The sequence below is a fragment of the Rousettus aegyptiacus genome, unplaced genomic scaffold (assembly GCF_014176215.1).
Source record: "Rousettus aegyptiacus isolate mRouAeg1 unplaced genomic scaffold, mRouAeg1.p scaffold_m13_p_2, whole genome shotgun sequence".
Classification (NCBI taxonomy): domain Eukaryota; kingdom Metazoa; phylum Chordata; class Mammalia; order Chiroptera; family Pteropodidae; genus Rousettus; species Rousettus aegyptiacus.
This window is the reverse complement of record NW_023416295.1, coordinates 57,728,671-57,741,273: the sequence shown is the minus strand read 5'-3', so window position 1 is coordinate 57,741,273 and position 12,603 is coordinate 57,728,671. Positions and strand designations below refer to the sequence as shown.

General features: G+C 31.0%; 1 protein-coding gene across 13 annotated transcripts in view; it reads right to left on the bottom strand.

Moving 5' to 3' along the window:
* CCDC148 (coiled-coil domain containing 148) overlaps positions 1–12,603 on the bottom strand; it is a 195,135-nt gene that overhangs the window by 136,812 nt on the left and 45,720 nt on the right. For 6 of the 13 annotated variants that reach the window (XM_036236126.1, XM_036236129.1, XM_016152814.2 and 3 more), the window contains 2 exons: positions 5,685–5,747; positions 4,623–4,744 (listed from right to left, as the gene is read on the bottom strand). The exons of 4 other annotated variants lie outside the window; for them this stretch is intronic. In XM_036236126.1, coding sequence (XP_036092019.1) covers positions 4,623–4,744; positions 5,685–5,747 — 185 coding nt within the window. Of the gene's footprint in view, positions 1–4,622; positions 4,745–5,684; positions 5,748–11,119; positions 11,361–12,054; positions 12,403–12,603 lie in introns of those variants that run through there. 3 more of the 13 variants (XM_016152822.2, XM_016152821.2, XM_016152825.2) reach the window with 3 other exon arrangements.

Here is a 12,603-nt window from a genome sequence, read left to right as displayed (position 1 = left end):
CATTTGGTTGATTGCGATGATCCAAGATAATAAAACCCTAAATAAGCATCTTGAAATGCCATGAAACGCTTTTGGGTCAGATAATCCAACTTGAAATAGAAACAATAACTACTGGACAATTTAAGTGTTGCTTATATGTGTATATATTTGTTAAAATCCATTGAGATGTACAATTAAGATATGTGCGCTTGTGCACTTTACTATATGTGAGTTATACCTCAACAAAGAACTGTTAATATAAATAAAAAGAAAAAAACAACTGTACTAAGTTGCAATTTCTCATCTGTCAGGTCGACAAAAACTCAAATGTTTAACAAAACTCTCTGTGAGGCTATGGGATTTGGAGGTGTACAGCAAATTTTCACATGAGTTTGCTCGTACTTATAGAAATCTATCTGAAATCTATATTGACGAAAGTAAAAAAAGATAAATGAACAAAGCCCACTCACTGCAGCACTATTTGTAATAGAAAAAGACAAGCACAAAAATTCCATCAATAAGTGTTCTGGCCAAAATAAATTGAACCTGAATCTGATCAAGTCCCTAGATATAACTACCAATTTACTAGAAATGAAAGAGAAAGAAAAACATGTTAAATGACAAGACCAGGATATGATAGGAAAAATCCAGACTGTAAGAAACTATGAAACGAACAATACAAACTCTTCAAGTAAACTATAAAAATACAAGGAGATGGAGGAAGGAATCTAAAAACATAAAAATTCGATTGTAATATATGGATCTTACTTAGATACTGATGTGAATGAACTTTAAGAAAAAAATTGGAGAAAATCAGGGAAACTTAGCACTGACTAGATAACTGAAATTATTAAGAAACAATTAAGAAATGTTTAATGGTAATGGCATTGTAGGGTATGGGTTTTTTCCCCCTTAATCTTTAAGAGATACAAATTAAAATATTTACAGTAAAATATTATGATGTCTGAGATGTGCTTCAAAATAATTTGGCACAAGGGGAAGTTGTGGGTGGGAGTATAGAGGAAACAGTGGCCAAGAGTAGATCCTAGTTGAAGTTGGATAATGTTACGTGGAGATTAATGATGCCATTCACTCTAACTTTACATATGCTTACAATATAACATTTTAAAAAAAGAATTAGTAGATCAATACTTGAGTTGGATAAGAGTACCTATTCCTGCTAAACAAAGAAGTTCAAACAAAAATAATTATAAAGATATCTTTTATACTTAAATTGGGAATGAACAGTTAATATATAATGTACCAAAACTGGTCTCAATTTTCAACCCAAATTTGCTATTTAGCTTCAAGTTCAGTTTCAGCTTTTGAAAGACTGGAGTACTCACTGTCCACATCAATGTCTTAACTGGCATCCCAGGATTTGTGCATGATCAATGACACAGTGATCATGTAGGTAATCATTAGATCTAAACAGTATAACAATACCAGTAATACAAATCAGGCAACTCTTCTAAATTTATTGTTAATTAACAATAATTTTTGTTATTTTTTTTCAAATATAAGTAAGTATTCTATACATTATGTGAAACGAAAATCTCTCTATGTGCTTTAAATGGTAAGATTCTATCGCTCGGTTTTAAGTATGTTTATAGTTAAGATTGCCAGAGTAAAGTGCTGTAATAATTAATGATGATTGTTAAAGCTGTTAATTTCATGTGCAAAAAATAAGCATATTTAATTAGTAAAATAAATAGGAAAATGGACAGATAATTAATACAAATATTAAGAGAGAATATGTTAACTATTTAATATTAGGAAGAATAAAATATTCTTGATCCAACACATATTTTATAAAAATTTAAACATAGAAAAAAATAACATCATATTCATAATTCTAGTTGGTGAAGACTATTTTGTATATTAGCAATCATAACATTAAACAAAATAAACTTTAAGAATTATATTTAATTTCTAGACATTGAATTCTATTTAGGCCATGAGTCTTTCAAGAAAAAAGACATAGTTGGAAATTATTCACACCTTATGGGAGTAAATTATGGGAGTTAATTTAAAGCAAAATGTCAACTTGCTGTTTCTAAATTAAGTGAGAAGAGAAGACACTAAAAATTGTATAGAACACTCTCAAGACATCTTCCTTAATCCAAATATAATAAAAAATAAAAACTATATAAAGAAAAGAAGAAAGTGTTAGAAAATCATGGAATATCCCAGACACATTTTGTTTTCAATAACTAAAATTCAAAACAACAGATATTATAAAAATGCTTTAAAAGGACAATTCCTTATCATTATGAAACTATGGAGACTAAAAATGGAAGTCAGAAGTTTGTCAAAATGGTTGCTACAGACTGTAAACCATTTTCAGTAGCTGAGCTGAAGACAAAGGATTTTTTGAGATTTGCAAAACTATGAAACCCAGATACAAAGTTATTTCTAGAAAATATGTAACTAAAAGGCTTCTTCCTGAATTATTTTCTATGAACAAAAAGGTTACCGATGTTATTTATAATATCAGCTTTAAGTGATCATCTGTTTAACCTCGAAAATGTATGATGCACTGACTAGCGAAGCAACCTAGCAGCTGACAGTGCTGAAAATTATTATCCTTGCATTTAATGTCAAATTTTAAAAACCACATTAATTATTAAAATTTTAAAATATGTTTATTCTTTGATACTAATTCCATCTTCAAAAAGAAATTCACTTTGACCAAATACTGATTTTAACATCAACTATTCCACATTGAGCCAAAATCGTTTTTTTTTTCCTTTCAGTGCATTGTGGATGGATGGATAAATGAATGGGTGGACGAATGGTTGGATGAACAGATGAACAAAATAAATATATGGATAATATTAGGACTATATATGTATATATATGAATAGATGTATATATATCTGAATACATATGCACATATTCCAATGGCATAGAAAAAAACGTTTGTGGTGGCATATTTATTAGAACAATACTTTGGGATAGAGCTAAAAGACATTCGTTCTTTTTTTGCCCAGACATCCCAGTTATGAGAATTTATCCTATGGGGGTGGAAAACTCTAAAACATGAAAAGTATCTATGCATGAAGACATTTATTAAAGCATAATTTCCAATATCTTTTATAAAATTGGATATAATCCCAATATCCAAAAATTGGGATGTGAACAGGCATGCATCTTTTTTTATTTGGAGTACTCATCACTCCTGTTTATGCTCAGTTCAATTTTATTGGCCCTGAGATACCAATTTCAATGTCACTTCCTCAGAACAGCCTTCCCACCTAATTGGGGTCAAGCCCTGTTATTACACATCAGACAGCATGTTTTATTATTATTATTATTGAAGTTTATACTTAATGTAATATCATTTCAGAGCTTTTTTTTGAGAAATACTGACTTCTCTTCCCCTTTCTTGCAACATTTGGAGCTTATTTGAGAAACACTGACTTCTCTCCCCATCTCCTGCAAACAGTATATTCCGTGAGGGTAAGGGGTATGTTTTGTTACTAGTGTATTTTTGAGGCGCACGATAATTATTTATTTACTTGAGTAATTAAATATCATCACATAATAATTAAATATTATAAAGATTATGTGGCAAAATAGTAGGAAGAAATGTATACAGGATTTTATGTATATGTTATCATGGGAGAAAATCGAATGTGTATGTATATGTTTATACTTATATATGTATGTATGTGTATATGTAGTACATGTATAATGGGTCAAAATAGAAGTGAGAAATATAAAAAGTGTTTTATTAGGATGATAGTTATATAAGTGGTTTTCTCATAAATTTTTTTGAATGTCCTGATAACATTAAACTTAAGGTAATATTTGAACCAAACAAATAATGTCCTACTTTTTAGGTGCTCTTCTTAGTTTGAGGGGATATAGCTCATGGATGTATGGTATTTTCTCTAGAAAAGGTTATCAGATGTGCTTTGAATTTATAAGTCGCCTTTTAAAAAATATATTAACAATATATAACATAAAAATATTAATTATGAATGAAAACTTATAAATTACTTAATGTTACTTTGCCAAATCAGATTTTGAATGCAACCAAGCAATGAAAATGTTGTTTATAACATACTGTATTATTTACACATGAGGGAAACATATTGCATGAGTAATCCTAAACCATACATGGTCCTGAAATACTGTGCGCAATCACTTGCACATAAATGCCTTTCAAGTCTAGTCCAGATTCACGTTTTCTTAGGTCAAGTCAAAAAAGAGAATTAATTCTAAAAAAAGAGAGGCACGTGAGGGCTCATTTGAATGGTGCTGCAGAGGGAGTCTTAAATCAGATGATAATCCAGGGCTGGCACTTTTACTAGCAATTTTTATTTTTCAGATTAAGTTAGAAATTGTTGAAAGCCAACGAAACAGTAATCTTTCTAAAAATTAAGTTGAATTCAAATCTAATGGGTTATTACGAACACTAAGTGAGTAAGAAATATAAACTATATAGCATAGTGTCTGAGAGGAGTCAATAAATGTTAGCAGGCATTCACTATTATTAATAGTTGGAAGATACTAAAAACTATTTAGAATGTTATTTATTTTCACATTTACATTTAAATATCATTTTACTTCCTAGCAATTCAATTTTCCAAAACTAGAACACACACACACACACACATATACAAACAACTTCTAACCTTTAGCTCTATAGAGGCAGAAGCTAATTTTTTTGCTTCAGTTAACGCGTGCAATTGTTGATAGTCTACTGGCTTATACTTGATGCTTCTTATTCCATTTTTCATATGAAATACCAGATTATCTGTTTTTCATCAAAAACAGAAAATGACAAAGAAATAGTATCATGTTATTAGAAGTCAAAATATAGTTATGGCAAAAAAAAATATGGTTATGGCAACATGCTGACTTCAGGTCTTATTTTTAAATATTTAAAGTAAATACAAGAAATAATATATTAAAACAGTCATAGTATATTTGAAGCTATCAATAGATTCCTTGCTTAAAATTAGTTATAAAAGGGCATAAAAGAGATACTTTCATCTAAGTTAGTATATTGAGAACTTTAGAAAATTATAATGCCAAGATACAAATGTGACCATTTTTTATTTAAAAAGTATTAAGCATCAGCTGTGAATATGTAAATATCACATTATTATAAATCGAACTAAAGAAATAATTTTGTTTTAAACTCATAGCTATATTTCTAACTTAGAAAAATTGAAAAAGAATTAATTAAATTTGAAAATAGGTTGAAATTGAAAGCTAAAAAATTTAATAGGCTAAACAGAATTAAAATGATATAAAATGTTTGTGCAGGTATTCTCTATCCAAATACTTAGTCTGGTATATTAGCTACTTTGAAAAAAGTAAAACATAAGTATAAGGTACTTTAAGGCCAAGTAGCATAAAGTACAATAAATTGAGTAATTCAAGCAAAAAATGTACATTTGCCTCAATAATACGAATAACTAATCGGTGCCATATGTAGTAATTAAGATTTATTAAGTATATCATGGATCACATGACTATAAGATGGCTCCAAAAAAGACAAGCACAGTGAAGGACAGCAAGATTGTCCTGACAGCTGTCAAAGGTGATATTTTAAATGCCCATGGTGAAGAAACTGGAGAAACCCTAAAAATTAGCTTTCCATGATTAAAATTTTGAGAATCAACATTTCAATTTTATATTATACATAATTCACCATAAATCACAAAGCAGATTTGAAAGTACAAAACTACCTGAGCTATCGTTTTTCTGAATTGCAATGAATGGTCGGTCTCTTTTATTCATGTTTTCCATATCTGTCAAGAAAACAAGAGATAGCTAAAATTTTATAATATTATTTTTAAAACATTTTTAAAGATGCTAAAGATTGCAAGATTGAAGCTCTGCAACAAAATGAGGTTTTATAGATTCCCTTTCCATTACCTTGCTCTAACTCTGTTTAATTTGTTCTTTCTGGTCTTCAGAGCAAAATCATGATGAGTACAAAAAGTTTCTCACCATTTCTACATAGTTCAAATTTTAATTATGACCATAAGAATTGTGTACTAGAACACATTCTAGAAATCAAAATTGTAAAGAAAAAGTAATTGTCTTCATGAACTTGAAACCTAGTTTGGTTCCAATGATATAGAAAACCAAGTAGAAACACTTTTTGATCAATATTCTTTAATATTTATATACAAATCATAAATAATTACTGCTCATCTTTCAAGAATATTGAGGGCCTCTAAACTAAGTAATTAATAAACTGAGGTATTATAAAACTGATTTAATTGTGTTGTTTCTTATATCAGGTAGTTAAAAAAATATTCTGATTTAGAACCTGAAGAATTCATATATAATTAACTTAGTCTAACAAATTGTCAGTTATAAAAATAGTCACAGGTATATAAAGTATGACATAGGGAATTCAGTCAATGATATTGTAATAACTACGTATGGTGCCAGATGAGTACTGGAGTTATTGAGGTGATCACTTCTTAAGATATATAAAGGTCTAATCACTACGTTGTACACCTGAAATTAACATAATATTGTATGTCAACTGTAATTGAAAAATAATTTAATAAAAAAAGTTCTCACCACACAAAAAAATAATGTTAGTCTAACTTCTCATTTTAGCACATGAGATGATTGAGACCCAAAGAACTGACCAACATCACAGTGAACTTCAAGTCCAAAATCTTATATTCATAATACAAATATCTCTGAATATGAAGGTTTATTTCATAATCAATATGGTGACCTAACCAATCTGAATTGATATCATTTGGTGGCAAACTTGATCCAAACTGAAGTTTATCCTATTTAATGTGAATACTCATATATTTGTGCAAGAATAGTAATGTGTTTAATTATGGCATGCTCCCCAAGCACCACCAGTTTTAAGTAATAAACTCTATATCACATTTCTAAACATCTGAAAAACTCAAACTACATCTGGTCCCACAGATTACAGACAAGGGATTATGAAACTGTATTAAAACAAACATGCTCTGATTCCCAAACAAGTAAATGTCATCTGGGTCATCTCAAATTTATGCTTAATAGTGAGAAATTCAAAGTGGCTAACTTCAGCTTGCAAAGTGCTTTTGGCTGAGTAATGGCTACTTGAATAGAATTTTCCATGTTAAATAATTTAAGAGCACTTTGTTTTAAAAATTATTTCATGTCCACACTGTGTGACATTTTAAAATTGTTCATGAGTATTATCAAAATGTTAAGACTTTTAAATCTATTTAGTTACTAAAAATATTTTTAAATAATATATTTGGATAAGAAATTCCTTATAGTGTAAGAGAAACGTTTGATATATAATGTAATGATGGCTTCACAGTAGCAAGAGGGTTGAAAAAACATTTTAAAATAAAGTTAATTTTTATGGATCACCAGAGGATCTAAACTTTAGAAAAAAATACATGACCTCAGTCTCTTCAGAGAAGGTGAACAATCAGGAGAGAAGAAAAAAAATAGCAAAGAGATTATTTATAATAATGCAATCTTTTTAAGTGTTAAGATTTGCATTCTTCTCTTTCCTAAGAAAATTTCTTAATAAACTGAGGAAGGAAATGTCCATTGTATTTAGGCTTAAAATTGTACCACATATGGATAGTTTCTTAACTCTAAAACTGCCGAATCTTGTAGACATATGTGGATTTTCCTATTACCCTCCAAAGGTAAGTTTTCAAAGGTGATGAGGATTCTGCCAAGACAAATAGTGTGAGAACGATACCAATCTGAAGAAATATCTTGGATGTAGCATCAAATTATGATATTTTAAAGTGTTAGTTCAAATACTATGGCCAATACTATAGCTTAAGAAGCATTTTTTAAAAATGCAGAATTCTCTTTTAAATTCTGAGCAGAATGGCACATATTACTTCCAATATGAAATATTATGCATTGTAATTAGCATAAAAAGGTAAAATGACTATCCTGGAAAAACTATGGAACAAAACTATATAGAAAACTATAAGGTAAAAATTAAAATTTCCAGCCCTACTTAGCCCTAATACCCCCATTGTATTTAGCCCTGGTAGTGATGTTCAGTGTTTTATTTTGTATTCTTTTAAAGATGTTCTATACATACACATGTTTGTATCCAATTTTTATACAAATGCAGTCATGGTATATGTGCAATTCTATAAGTTTCTTTTCATTTAATAACTTGATTCTCTTTCCAAGGCAAGTAACCTGGAAGTTTCTGAGGGACTTTAGAGTTCCATAGACAGTGCACTCTCTCATGCCCTAAATCCTGCTACATCCTGAGAGCTATTTTAATCATTTTAGAAGCCCAAGAGAAAAATGCATATATACCTAGTTTAAAGAAGCATATAGAAAAAAAAAAGGGGGTGGTGGTGGTGGAATTTCAAACCCTGGTGTGTGCATATAGAGGGGGTATCTGCAATACCTTTTTACTTGTTTTCCTGGCCCCAGCTACCATCACACAAGTTTCTGGTATGATTATGCAACATAATTTTTATACATATTTGTTGTACCTTTCATGAGAAATTCCTTCTGACATCTTTAACAAAACGATTCAAAAGAGAGTACTTTTTCTCCTGATTCATGGTCACAAATGCAGTGCTCTTTCTTTTGATTACAAGTTTGCTCATTAGAAGAAAAATGTTAATGTCAGGCCACAAGCGAGGTTACAGAGTTCAACAATTAGATGAACTTTTGATGTGCTTTTCACTATCGCTGCTGAAGAGAGTTTATCATCTGAAGTTTAAGACTGGGATAGACACAGCTAGATGCCAATATCCATCCTCCCTTATTTTCTTCCTAACAGAATCCATTTTTATTCAGGGTTACAATATTGGTCTTCGTTTATATCTCAGAGGCTCTCAGTGACAAGTGACATTGTTCTGGCCAATGACATAAAAGCAGAGGTCTGCTGGGAATCCCGGAACAAGATTTACTTTCTCATATAGACACTGTCCCTTTTTCCCTGTCCTTCCTCCTTTCTTCCTGCCTAGAATGTGGATATGAAACTAGAGAATAGGGAGGCTTTTATGATTATGTAGTGAGTATTAGGACGAAAGATAGGTACTAACTATTGCAGAAAAGAAAAGCGAAAGGAGCATGGGACACTGCTGATATTAAGAATCTGCTGTACCAGCCATGGGCTACTTCTCTCTGGACTTGTTGTTATGAAAAAAAATAAATCCCTGAGCTTCCATAAATGGGTTCTGTAACTTTTAGCCAAACAAAATTTCCAACTGATACAGACTGGAATTATATGAAGCACCCAGGAGATTTTGATGCCTCTTCATATAAAGCAGTATAAAAATTCTTCTAGAAAATACCCATGAATATAAGCACAGGATAAAATACCAGAAAGTATTACTATCATTGCTCTTCAATAGTAGCATGAGAAAATTATATCTAGCAAAATTTCTTATTTTAAAACTCCAATAGAGTTTCATTTGCAATTTCAACATAGTTGGAAGAGAGTAGGTAAAAACATGTAGGCGGTTCTGGAAAAGGAAGAAAAATCCTCAGAAACTTAACTCTACTATCAAAAAATAACACAGAAGAATGTATTTGTGGGTTTTTAAGACTGCGGGATAAATAGTTGTTCCACAAAGGATCAATTACACAAGAAGAAATTTTCTTTTAAAATGCTACACAGACATTTTTTAAAAATTCTTAATAAAAAATAGCAATCCACCACTCTTTAACAACAAAGATTATAAAACTCTGTTAAATGGCACTGCCTGAAACAGAGCAGCAGTGATGCATTTAGAATAAATTCAATAATTATAATAGGTAAGAAATATTAATTCATTTTTGTGTTATTGCCAGTCAAAGAAAAGTTCTCTAGGCTAAGACATGAAGAAACAAAAGGAAGATTAAAGAGGTGAAGACAAAGTTTAGAAGGAGGGAGAGAAAGAGTGAAGAAAAAAAATGAGAGGGAAAAAAAATCTTTCTGGTTCCCTCAAGTTTGGGTCATAAAGAAGGCACTCTCCCTCTCAAGAAAGCAAACTCAGTTTAGATCGCTGCATTCTTTGCTGATGTGGTTAGAAGTTTTACTGCACAGGAGGTAGAGCATCAAAGGTGGGTCCTGAGGCAGGTCTGGGTGGGATTTCCAGTGATAGGAGCCACCTAAATCAGGATGAGCAGCTCCACTGTGGAGAAGAGGGAGGGAACACCTGATGTGAGCAGAAGGCTAAATAAGGAAGGTGTAGTGAAAGAAGTCAGTCTTTTCCTGTTTAAATTTTTTGTTTCAGCCTATTCTTTCACACAGGAAAGAAAGAGGACATTCTCCACTATACTTTATTGCATGATCTCCTTCCACAGGGATCCATGTTCTCTGAACAATTATTTGAAAGTCCTTAAATGAAAAATCCCAATATTCTATGAAAGCTGGGAGAAGTAGAAGAAAAAGTTTCTCTCCCTAAGAGAAAGAGGGAAGGAAAAGTTCTCCTTTTTTGCCTGGAAATGGGGGATGAGAGCTGGGCTTTGGGGAAAGGGTCAGATTATCATATACACAAGGAAAAACAGTAAGAATTTGGCTGCATAGAATTTTTCACTTGGTCTTAAAAGTACCATCTAAATATGTTGGTCCAAAATATAATGGTCAATAATACAGGAAAAAGTCACTAACATATGACTACAATACTACTTGTCATTGGCAATTAAAGACATGAGACATAAGAGATTTCCATATGCAATGAAAGCTTTTAAAAAGATATTCTTATAGAAAACATTATATTGGACCAATAAAATAAATTCATTTAAAGTATAATTAAAATGAAAACAGCACATCCTCAAACTAAGGTGCACTTTAACTCTAGAGTAGTGCTGGGCTATTGAATAAGGCCACCGAAGACTGAATTCCAGCTCTACCTCTCATAAACTAGATGGTGGATGAGATAAAAAATTGTAAAGATGTCAACTCTTCCAAATTGATTTATACAATCTCAATTGATCTCCTAAAAGATTTGTGCGTGTATGTGAAAATTGGCAAGTTGATTTAAAAATGTATATATAAATGCAAAGGACAAAGAATAGCCAAAGAAATCTTTAGAACAGAGCTGGAGGATTTAAAGTACCATATATCAAAATCCATTATGAAAGTGTAGTAATTAACACAGTGTATTATCAGTGCAAGGATGTACAAACAGGCCAATGAACAATATAGAGTCAAAAAACAGATTCTTACATTTATGGTCACCTGATTTATGGCAGAGGTGAGGCACACTGCTGTGAAGTGTACAAAGAACAGTCTTCAATAAATGCTCCTGGGTCTATTGGATGTTCGTATGGAAAAAATGAATCTTAAACCCCTACCTCTCAACATTTATAAAAATCAATTCCAGATGTATTAAAGATCTAAATGTGAAAGACAAAAAATAGGCTTTTAAGAAGAAAATGTAAAAGAACATATTCATGACCTTAGAGTTGGCAAAGATTTCTTAAATAGTTTAGAAAAAAAATGCTAACCATAAATGGAAAATGTATTAAGTTGGGAAGTACTAAAATTAAGAACTTCTGTTCATCCAAATATACCATTAAGGGAATAAAAAAGCAACCCAAGAAGTGGGACATATATTTGCAATATATATATTCAACAAAAGACTTGTACTCAGAATATGGATTTTTAAGTACCTACAATTAAATAAGGAAAATTCTGACAACCCTCCCCCCCGCAAAAAAAAAAATGGGGCAGAAGAACTAAATAGACACCCCACAAAAAAAGGATACCCATATGGTCAATCAACATATTTAAGGACTCATCTTATTCATTAGGAAAATTCAATTTAAAACCAAAATGCAATACCTCTCTAAACACACTAAGGTGGCCAAAATGAAAAAATATCAAATGTTGGTAAGAAGGTGGAGCAACCAGAAAATTCATACACTGCTGGTGAGAGTCTAAATTGGTACAATTGCTTCAGAAAACTCATTAGCAATTAAGTTGCTGTGATTCAGCCAATCTGTTTCTTCATATACCCAACAGAAATGTGCACATATATGCACCAGAAGAAATGTATAAGTGTGTTCATATCAGCAATATTCCTAGTATCCTCAAATTAGCAACCACTCAAATATCTATCAGTGGTTAAATAAATAATGGTGGTCTAGTCACAAATTTACCCTTTCACTTTTGTTGTTGGGGGTGGGGCTGTGAGGTGAAGGTAGTGAAATATTCATCAGTACTAGAGCTTCTGAGGTCCAGAAAAATGGTGCTCCCGGATCTGTCCAATGGGAAGTGTTTCTAAGGAAAAGGTATATAAAATTCAGCCATTGATCTTTGAAGTATGAACGAACTTCATCATTTCAAGAAATCTTTTATAATTACTAGCTGAGGTTTATTTGACATAGAGACAACGTTGATAAACTTGATCAGAGGTGCTCAACTAATTTTAAAACCAAATGTGAGCCTTTCAGATAATAATGAAGTGTATTTTACATACAAAAAAGTTACCATAAAAATTCATAGTGCAGTATACTGTTTAATGTAGATTATATATAAATGTAGATTATATATAAATATAAAAATCGTAAAACAAGATACAAGAAGAATTCTAATTTTATAAGTGCCTATATATGTACATAAATATACATGAATATTAATAAATGATTATAAAGCTATCATCATAATGTAACAGTATTCATTTTTATTCTTATTTTTTGCTCTTTTTA